A 25,101-nucleotide genomic window follows, 5' to 3' on the forward strand; every position below is an offset into this window, starting at 1 on the left:
CTCGAACGACGGAAAACCTGGACCCTAATCCCGAGATCAGACGTCCCCGCAGACGAACCAGTGGCACCAGGCCGTTGGATCTTCGTCGAAAAAGATCGCCCGAACGACCCCAACGCCGATCCGGACGGGATATTACGAAAATCTCGCTGGGTAGCGTGCGGTAATTGGTTGAAAAAGGGATCTCGCGAAGAGACGTACGCCCCCGTGGTTAATGACACTACGAATCGTATGATGTTCGCGATCTCAGCGAAAAAAGGATGGACACTACGTCAAGTCGATATTGTGATGGCGTATCTTCATGGCCGACTGGGACGAACGATCTATATGAGACAGCCCACCGGATTTGAAGCAGGAGCTCCACGGACATTGGTTTGTGCTGTGGAAGGATCTCTATATGGATTGGATCCGGCAGCGAAGATTTGGTACGATTACTTGACGGCATTGTTGCGTGAGAACGGATTTGCCCCGTCCCCCTACGACCCCGCCCTATGGCGGCATACGACCCGTAGGCACCTCTATATGACGATCTACGTTGACGATCTTCACATAATGGCGGAAGAGCCTGCGGACGCCGATTGGTTAGTAGAAACGTTAGCGAGCAAGTTAGAGATCAAAGATCTCAAAGAGCCGTCGAAATATTTGGGTATGGAGGTTGAACGTCGCCAGGATGGCGGAATCAAATTGACGCTGAAACGGTATATCGATCGTTTAGTGCAAGATTTCCACCTGGAGGACGCTGTCACCGTTCGTACGCCAATGGAAGAAGGACTTCGAATCGACGACTCCCCTGTCTCCGAAAAAGAAGCTGGTTTTACAAAACAGCGTTATCAACACGGCGTTGGCTGCTTACAATATCTCGCGGTCAAATTACGTCCGGATATCGCCCGTGCGGCATCCCTCCTAGCGCAGAAAAACGCCGTTCCCACCCCCAAGGCGTGGAAAGCTCTACTCCACGTCGTACGCTATTTGAAAGGAACGAGCGATCTAGGCATCTCATACGAGGGGCCCGACGATCGTGAGCGCGTTCAATTCCCAAATGCTACGTTTACACCCATTGGATATACGGATTCCGATTGGGCAGGACCCCTGAATGGCGATCGGAAATCTACGTCAGGTTTCGTCTTCTTGCTAGCGGGTGCCCCGATTTCATGGCGATCTTCTAAGCAACCTTGCGTATCTTTGAGCTCTAACGAAGCCGAATACGTAGCGCTTAGTGAAGCCGTACGCGAGGCTACGTGGATTCGCAATATGATGTTGGATATGGGATTTATTACGAAGGACCCCCTGCAGATTAGGGCGGATAATAAGGGTTCGATCGATCTCGCCACCGTGGCAGCGATTACCGCGCGCAGCAAGCATATCGACACTAGATTCCACTATTCCCGTACGCAATTGAATGAGGGGGTGATTTCGATTGACCACGTTCCTACGGAGGATATGGCGGCAGACGGGCTTACAAAACCCCTAGGCACAGTGGCATTTAAACGTTTTATCAGTTTGCTAGGTCTTTCACAAGGAAAATAGTTCATTCTAGCAAAATCTTGTATGTAGCGTGTTTCGGTTGACATCTAGGATAGGATAGCTAGATTTGAATACGCGGAGGACATAATATCCCGCACGTTTGGTGCGTGGGGGGGTGTTGGGCGTGTGTTGCCCGGGCGGCCGCCCCGCCGCACGTGATATAGCGTATATTAGATAGCTAGCTAGGCCTCCCAATATGAGAGATTCAACCATCCCACAGTGGAATAACTACGCATGCATTCTCAGTCACGTGCCGGGCCTAATCCATCTGCAAGATCTCAGCTAACTTGTTAGGAGCCTTGCAATAGGGACTCCGGGGCGAAGCTAGCGCGGTATAGTGCAATATAGAGGTCTTATTGGTTCTAATCTAATCCTTGAGGAGGAGAGGAATGAGGTTAGGCCACTGAGTGGCGATATTATATACAGAACGTGGGTCATGTGCGTGTCATAACCCTAACCCTAGGCCTTAGCTCCTTTCACTCTGCACCTCCCCCCTCCAGCCTCCCCACTTCAGATGGTATTGTCGCTGGCGGCAACATGGCCTGCCCCGCGACCTCTGCTGGCGGCAACATGGCCTGCCCCGCGATCTCCGCTGGCGGCAACATGGCCTGCCCCGCGATCTCCGCTGGCGGCAACATGGCCTGCCCCTGCGATTGGCTGGCGGCACTTGCGCCTGCCCCAGTATCAGCAGCACCCTCGCCTGCCCTGTTTGCTGTAGTTGGGTATTGCACAGGTGTATATAAGCAATTTTGAGAAGGGGCTTTTTGTGTCAAATTGTGTTGCTCCTGTAACTAAAAAAAGATTTCAAATACTACAACAAGTTAAGGTAAAATATTAAAAGAGTTAAGATGTATATCATGGTGCTTTCATTGGTTTTTTTTTCGTTGGGTTTTGCTGGGGGATATATTGAATATTAAGTATTGGTGTGGAAGGGTAAGATATATCATTTTGTCTTTTCAGTTTGTTCTGAGTTGAACATTCATGTGAAATGGGGAGTTTTGTCGTGGTTGATCTGCGTCTGTGTATCTGTACAGTCCTCTCGCTGTTGTTTGATATGGTGGTAGCATGCCAGGTTGTGTCTCTGTTGCTGGTGGGATTTCTTGAGGCTGCCCTAGGTCTTTGTCTGTTGGTTGAGGTCTTGTTGGGTATCTGTTGTGGTATTGTTGCAGGAATGGCTCCGCGTTGGGTAGCTGAATCGGGTCCATCCATTCATCAAACTCTGGTCCTTTGTGCCGCCACCTGACACGGTACCTCAGCTTGCCGCGGATGATTCGGGAATCTAGAATCTCATCTATCTCCCAGTCATTGTCATTGTTGGTTGTCCACTGTTCATCTGATGTCCTAGTGTGTTGTCTATTTTCATTGATTTGGCTCATTTTGTGCGGTTTGAGCAATGAGATGTGAAAGACGTCATGAATTTGGAAGTGTCTTGGCAGGTCCAGCTGGTATGATTGTGGTCCTATCTTGGCTCGGATTTGGAATGGTCCTGCAAATTTACTGTCCAGTTTCTTGTTCGGCCGGCGGGTTTTCAAGTTTTTTGTGTTCAGGTACACCTGATCTCCTACATTGAATTCATGGGGATTGTCTTTCGCGTACTGTTTCATCAAGTCCTGTGAGTGGATCAACTTTTCATGGGCAATTTGCTGAGCTTCCTTTGCCAGTACTGCAGCTCATTCCGCGTCTGGTTCCTCTATGGCTTCCCTTGGGATGTTTGGTATGGTTGGTGGTAAGGGTTGGTATCCGACATCCATCATAAAGGGGGATATTCCTAGGGCTGAGTGGGTAGAGCTGCTGTATGTGTATTCTGCCCATGGTAGGAGGTCTGCCCAATCATCCTGTAAATAGTCTGTGTATAGTCTGAGATATGTTTCTAGTTCTCAGTTCTGGCGTTCTGTCTGTCCGTCTGTCTGTGGATGGTATGCAGTGGATAGCTTGTGATTAATGTTCATCATAGCTGCCAGGGCCTTCCAGAATCCTGATGTGAAGAGGTGGTCCCTATCTGAGATGATTATTGCTGGCATTCCATGTAGTCTGATGATGTTGGCAATGAATATGTGAGCAAATATTCCAGGTGTTAGGTCTGTTGTAGTTGGCACGTAGTGTGGTCTCTTTGACCTCTTGCAACAGAAGACTGCTATTGCATCAACTATTTGCCCACTTGTGGAGCATTTGGATTTGGGAAGATTGATGACAAAGTCTACTGTGATTGTATGCCAATTCATGTCTGGTATGGGGATTGGAGTAAGTTCCCCAAATGCTCTGCGGGTGATGGGTTTGGCTCGTGCACATGCTTCACATGCTTGTGTGTATTCTTCAATATCTTTCCTCATGGTAGGCCAGTAGAACCAATGTGCTATTGATTGGAATGTTCGTTTTCCCCCAAAGTGTCCTGCTGTTGGTGAGTCATGGAACTGCTGAAGAATGTTTCTGCGTAGCTGTTGGTCATCTGGTACATAGATCCTGTCTTGGTAGAAGAGATATCCATCTTGGATTGCCCAATTCTCAAGGTGATTGTGTTCGTGGAGTGGGATCAGTGTCTCTAGGTCTTGTGGTAGTTGTTCTTTTATTTGAGTCAGTATGTCCGTGTCTGCTGCTTCAATCGGGAGCATGTTCACTGTGGCAATGGCTGCCATTCTGTGGTTATACAATAGTGTTGTAGCCTGGTCATAATAGTGGGTGAGGGTATTGATTTGGGATTGGGAGTGGTTGGTTTGGGCTGGGTCGATGAACCGGTGGAATTTGTTATGGAGTTCTGTCAGTTCTTTTGGTTTGGGTCTGTAGTCAGGTCGCCTAGAGGGCCCATCCGCGGGGTTCTTTGTGCCTTCTTTGTGCAAGATCTTGATATTTAACTCACTGAGGTGTTGGGCCCATCGTGCTTGTCTACGGGTCAGGATTTTGGTTGTAAGAAATGGCAGTAGATTGTGATGATCACTATAGACTGTTGTTTGAACTCTGTTTCCTCGTATGAAATGGTGCCAGTGCTTGGTGGATTCAACAATTGCTAGCATCTCTGCATCGTATGTTCCATAGTTCCTTTCTGTTGTTGTCATTTTCCTGCTGTAGAATGCTATGGGATGTAGATGACCATCATCCTGCTTCTGACACAGAATTCCACTGATGGCAAATCCGCTAGCATCGCAGAATATGATGATTGGTTTATCATCACTATAGAATGCCAACAGTGGTGCTTTTGTGAAGGCATCCTTGAGGGTCTGGAAACTTTTCTTTTGTTCCTCCGTCCATTGAAATATGACATTATCCTTTAGCAGGGTTGTGAGTGGTATGCATATAAGGCTGTAGTGGTATATGAACCTCCTATAGAAGTTACAAAAGCCTAAAAATGCCCTCAGATCCTTGACAGTTCGCGGGTTTGGCCACTGAAGTACTGCCTCCACTCGTGCTGGATCCATTCGTACTCCATCTCTCCCTACTAAGTATCCGAGGAAGTCAATCTCCTTTTGCAGAAATCGGCACTTAGATATGTTGCATATCAGGTTGGCTTGTCGTAGTTTTTGTAAAACTTGTTTGACTTGTTCCCAATGCTTTTCCTGATTGTCCTCTTTTGTGTAAATGACTACATCATCTATATACACAATGACAAAGTCGTCTATGTGTTCCTGTAATACTGTGTTTATGAATTCTTGGAAATGGGCTGGGGCATTTGTTAATCCAAATGGGACTACTAGGTATTCGTATGTGCTGTATCTGGTCTTAAATGCTGTTAGGTGCTCGTGACCTTCTGCTATGCGGATTAGGTGGTATGCATGTTGTAGATCAAGCTTTGTTATCCATTTCACTAGGCTGAGGCGCTCCATCAGTTCTGAGATGAGAGGGATGGCATACTGATTCTTAATGGTGATTGCATTTAGTTTCCGATAGTCGACACAGAATCGTTTTTGTCCTCCCTTCTTGTCTGTGAACAAGACTGGGGATGCGTATGGAGATTTGCTTGGTCTTATGAAGCCTTTTGCCAAGTTGTCATCGATGTATGTCTTGAGGAGGTGGAGCTCTGTCTCTGACATGGAATAGAGTGGACATTTGGTCAAAGTTTTCCCATCCATGATCTCGATTCGAAGGTCTGAATTGGAGTGGGGGCGTAGGGTGTCTGCCGCCGGTTTGTGGAAGACGTCTGCGTACTGTTTTAGTTCTGTGGGTACTTGGGTTGGGGGTGGGCTTTCGGTGCCCGCTTGCAGCCACGCTAGTAGTGGTGTGAGATCTGTGTTGTCTTCTGTGGTTTGTTTGATTTGTTCTCACCCCCTCTTTCCCCTATATGTGATTGAGCCTGTTGCCCAGTTTATGTCTGGGTTTGCTTTTTTCAGCCATGGTCTGCCTAATATTATCGGCATTGACATTTGTAGAGGTCGAAAGTAGTGTGTGACTATCTCTCCACTGGGGTCCGGGAGCTGTAGTTCGTATATGTATGGAAAGGATTTGTATGGGTTATTGTTGAGATCCTGCAATTGGACTTCCTTGCAGGGTATTCTCTTCGCGTTTAATGCGTCAGCTGCCCTTGGTGTTATGACATTTGACACTGCTCCTGAATCTACCATCGCTGGGATCGTGGGGGTCATGGTGAATGTAGTGAGGTGTCTGATGATGTGCATGTCAGGTAATGTTCGTGGCGCTGGTATGGCGTAGTATATGGCGTGTTCCGAGAGTTTGTAGCTGTTGATTTCTTGTGCGAATGGGCTATCGTGTTGGAGCTTTGGTGGGCACATCATCGCTCCTATTGACGCGCCGAGGAGTTTTTTGCTTTGAGGTGAGGAGATGGGGATCTTGTCTCCGTATGCGGTAGTATGCTTCGGTTGGGTGACAGGGATATGGTGCGGGATTGAGCTGTTAATGTCGTTGGGTGGGGGGATGGGGATCGGGTCGGAGCTGTGTTCAGGTGCCCGACGCGGGAGTAGCAGGTGTTCCACCAGTGTCCCCGCCTGCCGCACCAAGTGCAAAGTCCGTCTCTTTGTCGTTGGAAAAATTCTGTGTCTGATATGTCAGGGTTCTTCCCCGCCCCCTTTGCCTGGCGTTCTGGGGATCTTGATCTTGTTCGTCGTCTATCCGCATTGTAATCAAATCGGACGCGTCTTGTGTCTTGCTTGACCAATTGACGTGTCATCACTATGTGACTCTCAGCCCTGATGGCGGCCTGTTTCCATTCTGAGAATGTGGTTGGCCACGTGTTGAAGTAAGCTTGGTTTACTTGAGCCAGTATGGCCTGTGTCAGTTTGCTTCTAAAGGTGGCGCAGATGGCTGCATCATTCCATTTCAGATCTGATATTAAAGTCTCAAACTGGGTAATGAACTCGACTGCTCGTTGATATGGTCCCATCTGCAGGGTGGCTAGTTGCAATTCCGCTTGTAGTTCTGGGTTAGTTGTCTGATAGTTGTCCTGTAGCCAGACCTTGAGAACCTCCCATGAAGCCACGTGCATATCATTTGACATTTGGAGTCTTTGAACGCGTTGGCGTATTGGTTTGTCTAGATAGCTCTTGGCATATGCGATCTTTGAGGTTCCATTGGTGATCAACCTCTCACGGAGGTTATCTTCTATGTCCAGGAGCCAAAAGCGAATGTCCGAGTGGCCATCAAAGACTTCTGGTTCCTTTAGTTTGGTTTTCACCACTGTTGCGGTGTCGTGTCCCGCATCTGTGGTGGGGTCTGCAGTCATTTCTTGGTTTCTCTCTAGTGCAGCGATCCGTTCCATTAGCTGCCGGTTCTGGTCAATCAGCTGCTGGTCCGGGTTGCCATTTGGCTGTTCCAACACGGCCAGGCGCTGTTTCAGGGCCTCGCTCTCCCGGGCCATTTCCTCAAGACGTTCGAGGATGTGGTCCATCGCCTGTGCTTGGTTCCGTGTGGTCATGGTGGCGCTACGCTAATGGTCCAGTGCTGAAACAAGGAAAAGAAAAAAAAAACGCTTGCTTCCTGGCCGGAATATCTCTTGAAGGATTAGAGTGTTAGGAGCCTTGCAATAGGGACTCCGGGGCGAAGCTAGCGCGGTATAGTGCAATATAGAGGTCTTATTGGTTCTAATCTAATCCTTGAGGAGGAGAGGAATGAGGTTAGGCCACTGAGTGGCGATATTATATACAGAACGTGGGTCATGTGCGTGTCATAACCCTAACCCTAGGCCTTAGCTCCTTTCATAACTCTTAACCTTAACATTAACTAAGTTAGTTAGTTAACGTAATCAATAAGCGAGCGAACCACTTTCCATACAATGAGAAATGCTCTGCATCAAAAATGTCAACCACATAAAGAAATAAAGCCTCTACTCAGGAAGGAAGGCTTCTTTTAGTCATTCAAGCACTTAAAAATTGATGCATACAAGCAATTGAATAGGTAGGATAAATCATGTCTGATTCTCTTCTAATAAGATGGGCGAACGCCCTGCTATATATATATATTATAATCACTCTATATGGTAGGAATGATTGCATAGAATAGGAAATATAGAAAAGATTAAGATCTTTGAGTGGATTAGAGAGGAGCAAATAGAGAGTGAATACTAATATAGAAAGAGGTGAAAGAATAGAGATGGAACACTATAAAAATGATCAAATTTCAAGTGTATGAGCTGCAGCAAAGCTATATGAAGTCTTTTATACAACTTTAACTCATCATATATATGATTGTATGGCATGTGTTGACATTTCTTCAAAGAACTGAAAACTTAGTTTTATAGAGAAAGAATCTCTTATTCAATGAATTTTGATCATGAATGAATGAGATTAATCTCTCTGAGTTGCAGCTGTATGAGAAATGATCAATCTTCTTCTTGTCAGTTGAGGATTCAATTCCTCACTCACAGTAGATGAATGCTAGGTATGAAACTTTATCAAGTATCATGATGAGCTGAAATTCAAGTTCTCATGCAAGTATGATCATCAGCAGATTCTATGTAAGGATTCTGAGATTATGTATAAGTGATTTAGACTTGTACAAAATATTATTACAAAGTATGAGATTCTGAAAGATGATATCTATAACTTTAATAAGATAAAGTTTTAGATAAGTGTAATTAAAATTGCCAAAGTAATGACTGAATCTAAAAAAGTTAAGAATTTTAAACTTATATAGTCTGAAAATTGAGAATAAGTGACTGTTATTGCTAAAGTCAATACAACTGACTGAGTCTTGTGTACAATGATTATTCTCAAAGAAAAGATGTATTAATTCTACTGATATGAGATAAAAAAGCTATTATATAACTAAGTGATTGAAGTCAGTGAGAATAACTGAATCACTGATCAACTGAACTTATATTAATTGAAAAAAATATTCAATAAAAAGACTCTACTTTATACAAAGAGCAGATATTGACTATTAATTCTAGACTAACACTGAAGTCATATCTTAGCTGAATTTAATCAATTTTACATTGAGAATTAAATTATTATTCTTTATATGCTATTACATTTCTTTCATCTTCTTTAGTCATTGAATGTTAACTGCTTTTTATTTTTGAAAACTATGTATAGACAGCAGATGGAAAATCAGATATAGTTTAAGATCAATTATATTGATAAAAAGAAGTTTCTGAGTCTCTATTCTGCAGTTCAGATACATGTTCTGACTGAGAGCAACATCAAGAGCAGCTTTAGAGCTGCTGAGTTGATTTTATATAATTTTGAGCAGATTCTCTTGCAGCTTAATATTATAATATATATTCTCACTCTCTCAGAGATCTTTCACAGCTCTCAGACCTTTTGAGTGATAGTTACATTATATAATGTATATCAATTGAAGTAGCAGGCTAAAAAAGTTAAAGAATATATCAAATACTGTACACAGAGCTCATTCAGTTCAATCAATCATACTCTAAGTCAGTTGATTAAAAGATGTCAAATGACAATACACAGTGCTGCTATTCTAGCAGCTGAAAACAAAAAGTTAAGAGCTTAAAGTATCAAATAAAAAGGAAATCAAGAAAAAGACTAAATATATATAGCTCAAAAGAGTGCTTTGAGAGTTGAAGAAAACTTGAATTATGTATAAAAAATCAATGAATAAAAGCAGAAGATGATTGAGACTGCTGAGTTATAATTATAAAAATGTGCAGTATTATGATATAATGTTTGTGAGATTATTGAGCATACTGTCTATATATACTCTAAGTGTATAGAAAATAATTTATAATGTAATTTGCTAGTTTTTCTTTACAGTTGAGGCTTTGAAAACATTCTCATTGTATAGAGAGTAGAAAGTGATTCACTCACTTATATAATTCACTTATTGATTATGTTAATGTTAACTAGTTAACTAATAACTAATATAATTAATCATCTAGTGAGACAGATTATCTACTAAGACAGATCTTTACTACATAATGTGTTTAACTACTTAATTGATCAAATGTCAAAATGTCAGCAATTAAAAATGGTAATTCTTTATACAAGAAAGAAAGACTTACTCTAGCTATTTAAGCTGTTAAAAAAAATTAAATTTCTAGTTCTAGAGCTGCTATCAAATTGTACAACATCTCTCATTTCATTCTTTGTCATCAACTTTACAATCATTTAATGTGAGAGAACTCTCAGTTAAGAAATTGAAAACTGATTTCTATTGAGAAATTATCTCTTGTTTAATGAATAATCTTCATAAATGAATGTGATCAGCCTTTCTAAGTGAGCACTGTATGAGAAACAGTTAATTTTCTTCTTATCAATTGAGACAACTCTTCTAACTCAAAAACTGTTGATGAAAGCTGAGTTAAATAATTCCTTGACTGTCATTCTGAGTTAAAAATCTGATTCTTCTGATTGTATGATCATCAACAAGCTCTATGTGAAGATTTTAAGATTATTCAAAAATAATTCAAGCTTGTACAGAATACTATTCAGAAATATGTGATTGATTACGTTAACTAATTATTATTATGTTATTTCGCTATGCCATTTTTGAATGCGTCTTGAAGGGAGAATAGATCAAGTGGACGAGGACTCGCCGTTGCAGAAAGCGAGGCTTGGACTCGACGGACTGTTTTCTTAGTGGCTGTATGGCTGTATGAGCGGCAGGACAAACTGCTTCCGCCCCTCACCAGCCACAGCATTTTATTATTCCTGAAGCAAAGTGCCAAGCGGGCAAGCAAACGAGGCAGGGGGGGAAATTATTGCAAGTTTCGCGGACACTTGCAAGGGCGAGAATGAATAACACTGATGGGAAGTGCATGCATGTTGTTTTACATAGATATACCTCGCGAGCACCACTTTGTAGGGAACGGTGGGATTGAGGGTGAGAGGAATAGAGAGTGATCTGATCACATTGGGCCCCTTGCTCTTCAATCTGAGATTTGTTTTCCTGGTGCATGTTTATTTGTTCTCCACATCGCACGTTGCTGCTGAGGTACACCCAGCCAGAGAAACAACACCCTTTCTGTCCAACCAGGTGGCACGTTCGGAGTCCACTTATGCGCGTACTGTATACATGCTCTCTATCTACAACAAAATTACAGTAGGCAACGCGAAGAGCAAAAATAATAATAAATAGCAATCGATAAAGAAACATGCACGGGGAAGGGGAATTCGATTTGGCGATATTGGCTTCACAACGAAACGATAATGCGACGATGGGGGTATTGTCACCAATTGCGACGGCGACGGCGACGATGACAGAGCCAGCAAGAGCCAAAACAACAAAAACAACAACGACGACAACAACAACAACAACAACCGACTCCTCAATGCATCTCCCCTTCTCTGACTCCGCAATCGACATGGACACTGAATCTTCAGGAAACGCTGATCAAACGCCAGAGACGACGACAATACCAACGACAAGAGACACGATGAACGCGACAGGAAAATCCCACCTGCAAAGCCTAACAACAATAACAACAACAATGATTAAAGAACGCCTAATACACCTAACCCATTTGATAACCGACTCCGATTCCCATCCAAAACCTGATAATAGACACAATAAGGACCAAAACAGCAGAAATGAATACAGTAATAGCTCTCCCTATCATCCACTCACATCACACGCAACGTCACCGTCGACGTCGCTGTCATGGTCGCCACAGAAATCTATTGCCATCAACCGATATCTAGATGGTATAGAAGCGCTCCTGCTAGCTCTCCATATCACCGGGTTTTCCAGTGGCGCGTCAAGCGAAGAGGAGGAGGAGGAAGAAGAAGAAGAAGAAGAAGAAGAAGAAGAAGAAGAAAAAGAAGTAAAGGTAGATAGAGGCGAGAATGAACGCAAAACAAATCACTGCTGCACACTATCCAACAACCATCATGATCCACGCCTGGCCTGCATATCATTGGAGGCGGGATGTCAAAATGCCAATACCAAGCCCCATAACCAGAACCAGATACAGACTAAACTCGACAGTCAACTCGACGACGTCATCCGCGATCTAAAAGTCGTCACCGGAAGCCTCGAACAGCGCCGCGCAGAGTGCCTTCACTTAAACGCCGTGTTCACGATGAAATGTGAAAAGCTCGCGCAGCGTATTCTGGATTTGGAGGAGCAGATGGAGGAGCTGTAAGTTGCGGATCTCTCCCCAAATCCACCCCAATCCTTCCAAAAGTAATGAAAAATGGAAAACAAGACGTTTTTACATCCAATAAAAGGCGGTATTGATCGGGAAGAAAGAAACTAGTGGTATTACTTTTTGTTTTTTAACACATCACGAACCAAATATAGACGTGCGAAGAAGATCGAAAACACGATCGAGCTGGAAGGATTGAAGGGGACGGTGCGGGGGTTGGAAGGGTGGATAAAGCGGTGGAAGATGCGGCAGTGCGAAGACGAAGAGGGAGAGGAAGGGAGGAATTCCAAACATGCTTGGTCTGAGACTTCAGACCACGGGCGCGGACAATGGGGTAAGCCGGGGAGGGTGTTATGGGGTGGGGATGGAGATTATGACAGTAACGATGGCGATGTAGATGACGATACGTTGATGGATGGGGTTAGTGCGTGGTTGCGTGATTGGAGGGATGTGGAGGAAGGATTTAGGATTCGGGCTCGGCTGAGGGAGAGAATGAAGGCGGTGAGGAGGGGTCCTGGAAAAAGTGAATGATTCGTTTTCCGGTTGTCGGGAGGCTTGGGCTGATGGTACGGGAGTATAGCACCTCTTCTTGCTGATGGTATTATCCTACAGTATTGCTGGCAGCAAATAACCTATTGCAAACCTTCGACAAGGCCGTTCGCGCTCCATTGTGGGAAAATGGAGGAGGGGGAGAAGTTGGAATTTGATGTGTGTCCTGAAAAGGGGACAACGGGCCAGGGATATATCGATGTGTCTTTTCACAACACATCTACCATAAATAGCCCCTTACATTAGTTAACGAGAAGAGGACATTGAAGATGTGTGTCGATATTTCAAGGCAGGTAGCGAATGGTACGGAATGGAGTTTCGATATTTTTTTTTCCCTATGGAGTGTTGAAAGGGGGATTTGATTTATTTTGGCAATCACATAGAGCTCGCGCGTCACCGTTGGAGATTGATGATGGCCATCTAAAGGGGAAGTAGTTAGTATAGTTGAGCGTGAGGGGAAAGGGGGTGGAGTAAAATAAAACCAACGGGTCTTTGTTGGGATGGTGGGGAGGGGGGGGGAGGAAGTTATAACAAAACATAAACAAATGAAGGCAAATTCCCCTTACCTGTCTCCCAAACCCTAACGCAAGTTTCTTCCCATCACAATCCCACGACAACGATCTATAAAAGGCTCCTTCCTCCTCCAACACATCCATCATATCCGACTCATCTACATCCGTCTCCTTCTTCGTCCCCACCCCAACCCCCGCTTCAGCAGCAGATGGCGCGACCCACTTCGCCAACGGCACGCCGCCTCTCTCCACATTCCAAATCAACAACCTATCCACCGTCGCCGCAGCAATGGCATACCCATCCGGCGAAAACCGCGCACACAACGCCGGCGACGACGGCCCCATATACAACCGATGCAAGCAGTGTATCTGTCTAGACTCCACATCGACATTCCACAGCTTGACCGTATCGTCCATGGACGAAGTGGCGAAGAGGAGGGAGTGTGTTTTGGGCAGGAGGACATGGGATTGATGTTGGGGCCGGAGTTCAAGGGAGGTGATGTCCGCGTGGTGTGCGGTTGTGATGCTGATGTCGTGAGTGGGGATCCAGATGGTTGTAGTGGAGCTGGAGGCTGTTATGGCTACTGGGGCGCCGTCGGCTATTCGGGCGCTGGCGATGAAGGTCCAGGGTTCTTGGGGATAGGGTGATGGGTAGACTTTGGAGAGGTGCATGTCTGTGTCTGTGCGATATTCATAGACAGATCCATCTCCGCAGGCATAGATGACCTCGTCCCCACACCATGATACGTCATGCACGAGCCCGTCGATTACGTGGGGTGATGGGAACTCTCCTGGTCGAACTGCTTGGTCCCAGAGCGTTAATTCAGAATGCTGTCCGTCGGATAAAACTACGGCCATCTGCAAAGTTCGAGGAGCCCAGTGTATCCCCGATACCATCCTTGGTAGATCTGGAAGGAGATCTACCGCGGTGCCGTCCGCACTGTACATGGTAATGTTGCCATTCAACGGGTCACTATAAGTAGCTACAGCCAACATCTTGCCAGCGGAATCCCAACTTGAAGCAGTAACGCATGTTCCAGCAGCCTGGCTTTTACTTTCGATCAATGGCTCGTGAGAAGGTGCTGTCGACGAGCGTGGTCCTGAGGGCTTCCACAGGCTACAAAATGTGTCGCCGGTTGCAGCCACTATTGTTGGATCATCTGGCCGCCACAGGGTCTGTGTGATCTGACTGTCCCCATCGATATCAAGAAGGATGGTGTCCGGACCCAAATCGGCCGCCTTGGAAGGAGATATTTGAACACCAGTGCTGTGACCAACTGTTAATGTGAAAATTGGCGGCGACGGTTCCCGTTCCTGCTGTCCCCGCATACCAACATCTCCATCCGCATCTACCACAGGCTCAACCGACGGAGATTCCCTGGTGACAGCAGCCAGTTCTTGGGTTAGCTCTTGCTGATCGATATCCTTGGGTTTTTCATCCGGATTCAGGGTCGAGCCGGTCTCCTTGACACTGCTAGGCTTGCGAGTTTTCCCAGCTAAGGGCGGAGTACCAACATCATTGGAATGTCCATTTGTGATTCCATCGATGGTCCCCCCTGTAGACTTGGGTGATGGTGATGATGATGGGACATGATTTGCGGCGACGGGTCCACCTTTGGTCTCACTCTGGTCGTTGCCTTCTGCCGGAAGGCGCGAGTCGCTAACCGGCGGGCCGAAGAAAGATCTTGGCGTCGAGGAGAGTGGATTCCCAGCCTGCAGAAAAAAAAGAAAGAACGAAAGAAAGAAAGCATAGTTAGAACGGACTGACCAGCGGTATTATAAAACTACCAATCAAAAAGGGGGCGGGACTTGGCTTGCTTGGTCTAATGATTGTTCAAGTTCATAATATTGAAGGCCTTTCTGGATTAGAGTAATTAAGGCGTATGGCTTAATATACGATGCAAATGGAAAACTCTGAGGATTGTGGTTCCAAGCGCGCTGTAGCATCACCGCAGCTTCTCCATGACCTAGATAGAATATAGTTATGAAGTGGTAAGCAAGCAAACCAGGAAGAAATAGCAGATTATGGATAACCAGGAAAACAAACCGGATTCCTGTAAATATCTGTTTCGCGTTGTTTCAATTAGTTTCCGTTACTTAAACGATCGCCAGAGTGAGCGCAAAAAGCAAGCGCTGAAGAATATATATATATAACCTCTATTTGATAAGCGGATACGCAGAAAGACTCACCTCCAAATCAAGTAATTGACATGATGCGACGTGAGGCCGGTATATGCCATGGTGACATGTGTGTAACCGCTGCGACCCAGCAGCAGTGGAGTAAAGAGGAGAATGCCAGCCAAACATACCACGCCTTCGCGGCAGGTTCAGAACAGCCTCTTTTGGCGTTTAACCCTCCCGCGTAGAATAATAGCAGGGGAGATGTCAAGGGGAGCGCAAAACACAGAACCAGTGAGTGCGCGCGCTGTTCCGGACCGAGAGTCGGGGCGAGGTATTTGGGTGACCAGACAACCAGTGAGGGAAACCCCAAAAATACGTAATATTAGGCCCGACGCGCATAGGGCGATCGGGAGCTGTCCTGTAAATATAAAAACAGCGCGGTGGTCACTGGAGCTGGAGAGTGGTTGGAGTGAGAGAGATGAACCGCGACGGTTTGACCCCCCTTGTATGGATTGGAAAAATGAAAATGAAAGGATGCGAGATGGACAGCGACGATTTGGAAGGGAAAAACGAAGCCCGACACCCACGACAGCACGGATCCACAGATCCACAGGTTCCACTGGTTTTGGTTATGAGAAGTTACGGAAGAGTAGGGGTAGAAACTTTGAAATTTCAAGATTTGGGAATCAGGGATCCAATGATGCTTGGTGCTTGGGAAAGGCGATCTCACGGAGGTCTGCAAGGGGGGGGGGGGTTGTGGGCGCTGCTGCGTCAGAAACCTTAGGAGGCTAATTAGGGAGATGTGGGGAGGGCGGACTTCAGCCTCAGCCTCCGGGGACAGGAATCGTTGAATTATTATTGAACGGTGGGCGACTATTGTCGAAATGCGGTTAGGGACACGGGTATTTAACTAGTGGGGATGGTATGAAGCGAGGGATGGTTGTTCGGTGTTCAGAAATTGAAGCAGGCAGTTAGTTTTATCGCGGAGTCGTGTGTGGGTGGAGAGAAGTTTGTTTTTTGTCTTGCTCCTAAGGAGAAAGAGATGATGAGGTTAGGCAGAGGAAGGACTTGCTTGAGGTTGGGATCTTGACCGTTCTGTTGCAGATCGCGAGATGTTTCTTCTTCTTTACCCACCTGCGCCAGTGGCCCGTTGCCAGTAGAGCGTTGCCAGTTACTCAGTTGCCAGTTAACCCGGTTGTCCCTGTTGTCCCTGTTGTGTCCCTGTTGTTGTCCCTGTTGTTGTCCCTGTTGTTGTCCCTGTTGCCCCGGAGTCACCAAATTTCTTCTTGCCTGTTTCTTCCCACTCACAAAGGGCTTGGTGGCTCGATCGGGGTTAGCGCATGGCTGCTGTAACAGGTACCTTAATGGGCTTGGCGGGCCGGGGTTCGTTTTTGGCCCGGGTCAGCCTTACACAGCGGTACGGCTTGTTTTACACTGGAAGTTGCTGCAGTCAACACTGCTGTCAAATTAAATATATATATATATATATATATATAACCAAGCAGCCTTGGAGCTTTCAAATGAGACCCTTCCGAGAGAGAAAGAACTTGGACCCTTTATCGTCGGTGTTGTCTTCTTAAACAACAAATACACAAGTCTCCTCTTCACCTTACATCTGATTTATTACCAGCTGCCACGCCCCTTGGGAATGTGAATGAATTGTTGGAGATGGATCACATGACATGTAGATTGATGTCATGTGACTTCTACCAAGCCAGATTTGGACCCCAGTAATGGGTTGTTGCAAACAAAGACCCCCGACCCGACCCAATCTCGCTATCCGTTTTCTAGACTATATAAACCTCCTCCTCCCGCCATTCAAACATCTCCTCTCCATCTTCCCTATTTTCCCTTTCATTCCTCACGATTCTCTCCTCTCCCCTGGTCTCCTCCTTTCTGGCTCCACCGTCGGTGTCACGCAGCTCAGCTGGTGCCGCAGCTGAACAGTTCTAGGCCCGTTGGTCGTTTCCACATCCCCCTATCCCTGCAACATCGCAAACACCGACGCCCCAATCTTGGACCGTGTGGAAATTGAGGCATTGTTTCTGGGGCGGTTTGGGGGGGTGCGACAATTCGTGACTGGCTGCGGTGATTTCCTCCTCCGTTCGCCTCCTTTTCCCCGGTCGCATCCAACAACTCCTGGTGGATGGTTTTCCGAACTCAAGAATACTCTTTGAGTGATTTTGTCATTTTGGGACTTGTGGTTTATTCTACTTGCCTAGTACTCTGCTGTGTGGCTTCTACATGTCGCCCTTGATCTTGCATCCTCTTTTCCCAATGGCGCCAATTTCGGGTGTCATTGTGGAGATTGCGATTGACGACGGCCTTGTGACCATTCCTTGAGATAGCGCGCCGCCAAAAAAAAGAGAATGTCCCACACAACAAGTACAATGTCTACCTTACTACACTCCAGAAATTCCATGTCGGCTTCGGGTCTCTCCTGTTCGGCTGAGCTGAGACATGGCAGCAAAAGCAAGGACACGCAATCTTTGTGTCAACCGATTAATCAGGCATTGTTGCTGAAGGGGCAGGCAGGGGTGTCGTCGGTCTCCCTGGCAGAAGTTGCTCCGTATCACTCAGCTGTATCTTCCGTGAGAGGGGCGCTTTCAGCTTTCGTTGGCTCCTTGGCTTGGGGGCGCTGCTCGTCCTGCGAGGATATGTAAGGCAGATCCTGCAGCGGCGGGCATGGAAACGGAAAATGGATGGTTGATCTGATCGCAACTGTAGCAGTGCATTTTGTCACAACTACGTGGAGGTGGTATCGACAGTGTTCCCTGTTGGTTCTCCAGAGCTCACAGCGAGTCTGGATGCTTTGCAGCCTGAGTGGTCCCTGGTCACTGAGATGATATTTTCTGGTTGACAGTGGTGGACAGAGGGGTTATATTTTATTTATTTTTCTCTCTACCCATCGCCGCGCAGCTGCAGAAAATTCCAGACGCAAAAGAACGAGAATTACGCATGAATTACGGCGCTTTTGGTCCACCCTTACTGGCAGCAGTGAGATCTGTGGGTATTACGGGCGGCAACGGTTCTAATGAGGCTCCCTGGACTGGGAGCGGCTGAGGAGTCGCATGCGTTGAGGGGAAATGGATGATAGAAGCCATTAAGGAGCATCATTCAGGGAAGCGATGCTCCTTCAGGCACTCCATGTCGGACCTGCAGACGCATCAAAGGCGCCTTTCTTCCTCGTCCAAGACCGTCTACTCCACGATTGAGTTACGCGTAATAGGCCATAATTTGCATCTTTTTCCTTTGCAGAGATGTCTTTTCGCTTTCCCCCTGACTCTCGTCCAGAAGGTCCTCGTGCACCGTAAAAATGCGACGCCAGACGAAATTCCAGGGAGGTACAAGCGCTCTGGGTCGCAATCGAGACCTGGTTCTGATTCCCAGTGTTTTTGATCAAGATTCCTCAACGAGCTTCTGTGATCCCCAGAGCTTCGCAGGTTCGAACCTCTCTACTGTGGACCAACCTCTGCAGCGGATACGACGCCGACATCATTCTCCCTCTCGCTCGGTTGATACAGAGCCTGGGTCTTCGCCCGACAACCCAATCGATCTAGAGAATGTTACGGATCAAGAACAAGACACTCAGCCTCTCAACGAAGATCGAGAAGCTGAACACCTTGATGGCGATCCCGAGCCTGAGAGCGATAGTGAGGCTGGAACTGGAAGAGATGTTGAGAATACGCCGCTGCCGCTGCAGGACGCGGAGATGGAGACGGACCCGTACAGCAATCTCTGGGGGAAGTAGCGGCTATGACAAGCGAAGGTGGGCTTTTCTAGCGCCATTGGGTTCCAAAGAGTCATTTCCTCACGATCACAAAGGGTCTTACGGGCACGGCCAGCGAGGGCAGTGACAAGGAGAACGTTGAACCGCCACTATCTCTTCCCACTAAGCTCGCCGATGATGTCTCCGTGGATGGGCCCTTGAAGGAGACAGACACCTACCGCAGTCAGCGAGTCCCCTTCAACCTACGTCAATCCAGACCCAGGCAGCCCTCATATCTTCATCTCACGTGCCGCAAGGAGGCTGGAGACAGGTGCCTTGAAGTATCTTCTGTGGGCACCGGCATGGTGGACAGAGGATGAGTTGGCACAGATTGCTCCAGATCAGCTCAAGCAATACAAGGAGAGGTTAGACATCGGGAGTGGGAGCAGGGGTTGGTTCCCAGGGCGATGAAGCGGGCGGCGTCCCATTTTTCACAGGTCAGGACATCATCACAGACGAAGAAGCCGCGACAGTGGTAAGGACGGTAGTGGAAGAGAAACTCTGTTTTCCTTAAAAAATAGTGTGTACGGTTAATCTCAACATTAGATCCTTCACACCATATATAGAGCCTATTCTTGTTATCACCATTGACCACATCCATGTGAATACATTGTTGCTACCCGTCTCCCCGACAAGATTAACCCTGACTGGAAGCCCGTGCCCTTGGCATCCAATCATTTCTATGCATGGAATCTCCGTACCCCTCCCTATGCACACCTCATAATCTCGCTAAAAACCGTAGGGCTCACTATGGTATTTGGAAAACCACGCTTTTCATGGAGAGCTACGCTATAGGCCAGCGGCTGGCAAGGCTCGCTAGAGTGCTAAGGTCCCCCTCCAACGGGGGCTAAAGCGCGCAAAGGGTCAGAGGTCAAAGAGACATTAATCTGCCGAGTAATGATGCCGGTTGTATGTATGGCTTGAATAAATCCATTCTATTATTTGAATAACTAGAATCAATAGCAATTCTTGTCCTCCATTCTGACCAGCTGCATCTGTCAGACACTTCAGTCACGTGACCTGCTTTCCACCATAGTCGTTCTCGTAGTGTGCAAACTCTACAATGACGTTTTCGCTGCGATGAGCCAAAACAACAGCAACATTGCTATCACCAAGGCTCCTCTTCACTCTAAAAAGAAGAGAGCCCGCGCAATCTCCTCTGCTCTGCTAAAACCCCTGGACGACCCTCCCCAGCCCCAAAACACCATGTCCCAGGACGCATTGGACACTACAACAGCCACCACAGCTCAACTACATCAAATCAATATCAACTTCAATCCCCGCCCAGCCCTCTCACCAGGAGGAGAATCCATTGAGAATGTGACTGACTGCACTCAAGCAGTCCTGCTAACTGTGAAGAACTCCTCTTCCACAGTGAATTATAAGCTTAATGCTCTGCTGAGTCATGTCAACAACTCCTTCTCTGCAGAGCTAGCTGCAGTGCTTGAGCTATGCAATAAGCTATCTGCAATACTGGACCTGATACTCTGCACTTATGAGAACTCTCTACCATGCCAGACTGCTGTACTAAGACAAGTCATGGAACATGACATAGTCAAAGTCATTAAAGACCTCATCACTGAATCAAAGTCTATGTTGATGTATGCTACTGCTGTGACAGCTAAGACAATTCTCTCAAACAATTCCTCTCAGACTGTTTCAGCAACAGAACAATCTCACAAAAAGCAGATACAGCAGGCCAATCACTCTCTGCATCAAGAACAGAAAGACAAATAAGTCATGATTAGACTATCTGCAGCACATGCTGCTTGTGACCTAGACTCTCAAGCTATTTGTGAACAAGTACACATCATGATCTCTGATCTGATCTGAATCACTGATGTATGGCACTGCTCATTGAGAATCACTGTGACTGTTCTCTTCTCAGCAAAGACAGCCTTCATTCTTGAACATGCAGATAAGCTGAAAGCTGCTGTAGATGACTGTTTTATTGAGTGACAGAAATTCTGAATCATCTTTGTAGTTGATTCAATCAAGAAGTCAACACACAGCTTTGAAGAACAGAATATCACTCTGATTTCAGTGTCAGAAGAGATACTTCTTTCTGAGATTTGAGATGCTGCTCATCAGACTTCAATCACTCATTATCACTGAATAAAGAAGTCTATGGACCTCAATCTGCATGAAGGGTACATCTAGATTGGAGTATGAATCTCTGAAGTGCATCTCTTTTCAAACAAACTTCATCTTTTCAGTTGCTCAGTGATGGTTAACAAAATCAAGAAATCATCAAAGATCTCAATTTGCACAAGATGTCACAGCTTTCACACAGAAAGAAACTGTGTGTGATCTCTACATTGTGAGAAGTGCAGCAGTCTCACACATTCAGATGAATGTCAAACACCAGCTCACTGCTGCAACTGTCTTGACTCTCATCTCACTCTCAGCACTGACTGTCCAGCAAGACTCAAAATAGTCTCTGAACATATAGAACACATCTTCTGCTGTCAGCTACACTCAATACATGAAGCTGGCAGAAGAGCATTCATCTCAGCTCATCAAACTTCAGCAGAGAAGAGCAATTCAGAGCTAAACTCTAGAGACTTCATCTCATCCCCTCTCTCAGCTCTGCTGACACCAGTCACTAGCTCTCAGAGCAATCAGACAGACTCAATGACCTGCTCTCAAACAGACATCAAGATCACATCAAGTCTGAACCTTCACTAATGAAGAGCAGTCACAGCTCTTCTCACAAATCTACACTCACTGTATATCAAGTCAATGTAAAAAGACAGTCAAGCTCTCATGACATCACTCTCTCACTAGCAGATGAAAGAGTCTGTGACATTGTGATCATTCAGAAACTCTGAATAGCTACAGATCTCTTCATCCACCTCTTCAAAAGTCATCTCTCATACAAACACTTCATCTCACTCTTCTTCAACTGGATCAAGAGGCCCAGAGTACTGCTCTATGTCAGAAATGAAAGAGCTCTTGCATCAACTCAATCTATAGCAGATATCTCAAGAAATGTTGTCTGTGTCTCAGTTAAAATCTCTAACTTCAAAAAAGCTAATATCTACAACATATACAATGTCTCATCTGATGTCACAGATGCAGATCAAGGCCTTCAAGATCTTCTCTCTCTTACACACACCACAGAGATCATCCTCTGGATGGCATTAGAAGACTTTAATATTAGACACACAGCATGAGACTCTACAACTGATAGGCATTCTCAAGCAGAAGAGAATCTGTATAACTGAGCAATCTCTTTTGAACTTCAGCTTCTCAACCCAGCTGAATCCTCTACACATAGACAAGAAGACACATTTGATCTTGTCTTCTGTGCTGCCAACTCAGCTATCTGTCATATTGCTTCTGAACTGCACTGCATCTCAGATCATGAAACTCTTATCACAACAGTTCAATTATCACAGACTCAGACTCAATTGATTAAGGAGAAGAAGCTTAGTCTTGCAATCTGTGATGCTGATCACTTCTTGCAACTACTCACTCTCTTCTTCTCACTAATCTATAAGAATGTGAATGAGAAAGCAGTGGACATCATGAAATCTCTTCAACTGACTCTACAAGACTTCTGCTCTCTCACCTCAGGACTCAAGAGTCATCATGCCTCATGATGGACCCCAGCAGTCAAGATAGCCAGAAGAGTATATCATGCAGCATGTAGACACAGCTCTTGTCAATCAGAACAAGTGACATTCTGAGTGGAAATTAGAAAAGCTAAAAGAGCATGAAATCACCAGTGAATTGAGGAGACTTCCTCCTTATCAGATGTCTACAAGATTGTCAAATGGCATAAATATCAATCTCAAGACCTCACTTCTTCTTTATGACATTCTGATGGACATCTAGAACAATCTTGTGCTGGCAAATCTTCTCTACTGCATGAGACACTTCTGGCCAGACATCTTGACATGGAAGATATCCCAGAGCATACATCAACAATCTCATGCAGAGAGATACTCTGAATGTCTCTTACAGAGCAGAAAGTCTACAGAGTCATCTGCCAGACACTTAGCACATCTTCTGATCTGAATGACATTACAGTCAAGATTCTTCAAAAGACATGATCAGTGATAGGCAATCAAATCATTCTACTCTTTCAACACTGTATAGATCAAGGAATTCACTCTCAGAGCTTCAAGAAGACTGAGGTGGTGATTATTTCAAAGTCAGAGAAAAGAGATTACTCTCTATCAAAGTCTTACCACTCAATCACACTGCTATTCTGCCTCAGCAAAGGGCTGAAGTGTCTGATAGCTAGATGAATGTCTTATCTCACTCTTCATCATCACATTCTAGCAGAAGATCAGTGTAGTGCTGTTCAACAGAGGTCTGCAGTAGATCTCACCACCACACTAGCCTGTGATGTACAAGAGGCATGGGACAAACACCTTCTGGCCAGCATGATCACTCTAGATGTCAAAGAGGCCTTTGACAGAGTTCTTCAAGACCAGCTTCTAAGACATTTACAGAAACAGAGCTGGCTGGTAGTTCTGATAAAGTGAGTAGCATCTTTTCTTGATCAATGACTAGCTTTGATTCAACTAGACAGTGTTCAATTAAAGATGTTTCAGATTCTCTGTGACCTTTCACAGAGATCTCTCATCTCATCAATTCTCTTTCTGCTCTATGTAGAACCCCTCCTCCAGCTTATCAAAGACCAGTTTGGGTACACAGACAACATTGCAATCCTGGAGACTGAAAGCTCTCTTGAGCAAATAGGAAGTCAGCTTCAGAATTCTCTCAACCACACTCTGAAATGAGATATTGACAATAGAATCTCATTTGACCCAGTCAAGACAGAGCTTCAATACTTTCATAAAAAGATCAAGTACTCAGAGCCCTTCATCTTCTTTAATGAACAGACAATTTCCCTCAATAACTACATCAGATGACTAGAAGTTTTCTTTGACAGAAAGTTACTCTTCAGAGAACATATTCACCTTGCATGCACTCAAGCCAGAATTGTTACAGAACACATTAAATCATTAAATGAAGTCTCATTCAGAAATCAAACACATTTGCTCAGACAAGCAACTCAAAGCTGTGCCTTCAGCACTCTGTTTTATGGAGCTGAGATCTGATTCTTGAAGTGAACCTCTCAGGCAGTCATTGACAAAATTCAGATAGTCTTCAACAACACTGCTCAAGTCATTCTATCTGTCTTTGCCACAACATCTACCTCTGTTCTCCTACATGAATCAAGCTGGGGCCCAGTCAAAGCCTGGCTAGAAAGAATACATGACTGACTAGCTGTTCACATAGCTGCAGCTGATCTGTCACATTCTCTATGCTGAAGATGATACATCTCACATTTTAAATGAATTAGATGAAACATTAAAATGACAGTCATCACATCTGGCTCAGAGTCCTTGCCTTCTTGAGACAATTCTGACATATCAAATAGAGAGCAAAAGACACTAGAAATTGAGACTGTGGGACAAGCTGCAGGACTAGCAGCTTTTCAAAACTGACTTCAGAAAGCTGTATTCTCTCTTGATCTCATCACATATACTGATGGCTTCAAAGACAGTCAAGAAGTTTCAGATGAAGGCTACTGTCTATACTGAGAAACAAATCAATTTCTGAAGCTTGATAAGCTGCCTCTGAACTGCACTGCTGAGGTCTTTGATGCTGAAGTGCTTGCAGCAGTTGCTGGTCTTGAGACAGTGCTACAGAACCCCTTCTTTATGTTCACACAGCACATTATAGTGACTCTAGACAATGAAGAGGCTGCAATAAGACTTCATACAGACACACTCACATGAACATCTTTTCTCATTTTTGTTAAATTCAATGAACTCTGCAGATTCTGGACAAAACAGAGCCCAGGTCCAGCTGGCTCAAGACAGATCTATGTTCAATGATGCTCTGGCCATGCTGAGATTTCAGACAATGATGTCACAGATGCTGCAGCCAAGTCAGCCTGCACAATGAAATGCACTCATCACACTCTGACTCTGATGTGAGTCAAATTCTATGCTAAAGAATGCTTCAATGCCTCACTGCAATAATACTGAAGCTTCAATAGCACATCATGATACAAAAATCTCAATATCTCAATGTCAAAAGAACTCTTCTCTGAGCTCACTCTTCTCTGAAGGAATCTAGACCACTTGCTGACAGCTAGAACAGATCACAGTGAC

The 25,101-nt window shown here is 45.4% G+C and overlaps 4 protein-coding genes across 4 annotated transcripts; 2 read left to right on the forward strand and 2 right to left on the reverse strand.

The window, feature by feature from the left end:
- Window positions 1-2,031: 2,031 nt before the first annotated feature.
- Window positions 2,032-3,125, reverse strand: PADG_11836 (uncharacterized protein; the record flags this gene model as incomplete). The annotated part of the gene is made up of 2 exons (XM_010762253.1): window positions 2,032-2,194; window positions 2,554-3,125. 2 exons carry the CDS (start codon window positions 3,123-3,125, stop codon window positions 2,032-2,034), a joined length of 735 nt encoding a protein of 244 aa, XP_010760555.1.
- A 7,895-nt stretch (window positions 3,126-11,020) lies between these two features.
- On the forward strand, window positions 11,021-12,544 carry PADG_04855 (uncharacterized protein; the record flags this gene model as incomplete). Its single annotated transcript, XM_010762109.1, has 2 exons — window positions 11,021-12,006; window positions 12,169-12,544. 2 exons carry the CDS (start codon window positions 11,021-11,023, stop codon window positions 12,542-12,544), a joined length of 1,362 nt encoding a protein of 453 aa, XP_010760411.1.
- Window positions 12,545-12,955: 411 nt separating this feature from the next.
- PADG_04856 (uncharacterized protein) lies at window positions 12,956-15,314 on the reverse strand (the record flags this gene model as incomplete). The annotated part of the gene is made up of 5 exons (XM_010762110.1): window positions 12,956-12,982; window positions 13,129-14,787; window positions 14,884-15,041; window positions 15,122-15,138; window positions 15,265-15,314. The coding sequence occupies 5 exons, from the start codon at window positions 15,312-15,314 to the stop codon at window positions 12,956-12,958; spliced, it is 1,911 nt and encodes a 636-aa protein (XP_010760412.1).
- A 3,197-nt stretch (window positions 15,315-18,511) lies between these two features.
- PADG_04857 (uncharacterized protein) lies at window positions 18,512-19,284 on the forward strand (the record flags this gene model as incomplete). Its single annotated transcript, XM_010761861.1, has 2 exons — window positions 18,512-18,942; window positions 19,041-19,284. 2 exons carry the CDS (start codon window positions 18,512-18,514, stop codon window positions 19,282-19,284), a joined length of 675 nt encoding a protein of 224 aa, XP_010760163.1.
- Between the last annotated feature and the right edge of the window lie 5,817 nt (window positions 19,285-25,101).

Source organism: Paracoccidioides brasiliensis, assembly GCF_000150735.1.
Source record: "Paracoccidioides brasiliensis Pb18 unplaced genomic scaffold supercont2.5, whole genome shotgun sequence".
In the NCBI taxonomy this organism is placed as follows: domain Eukaryota; kingdom Fungi; phylum Ascomycota; class Eurotiomycetes; order Onygenales; family Ajellomycetaceae; genus Paracoccidioides; species Paracoccidioides brasiliensis.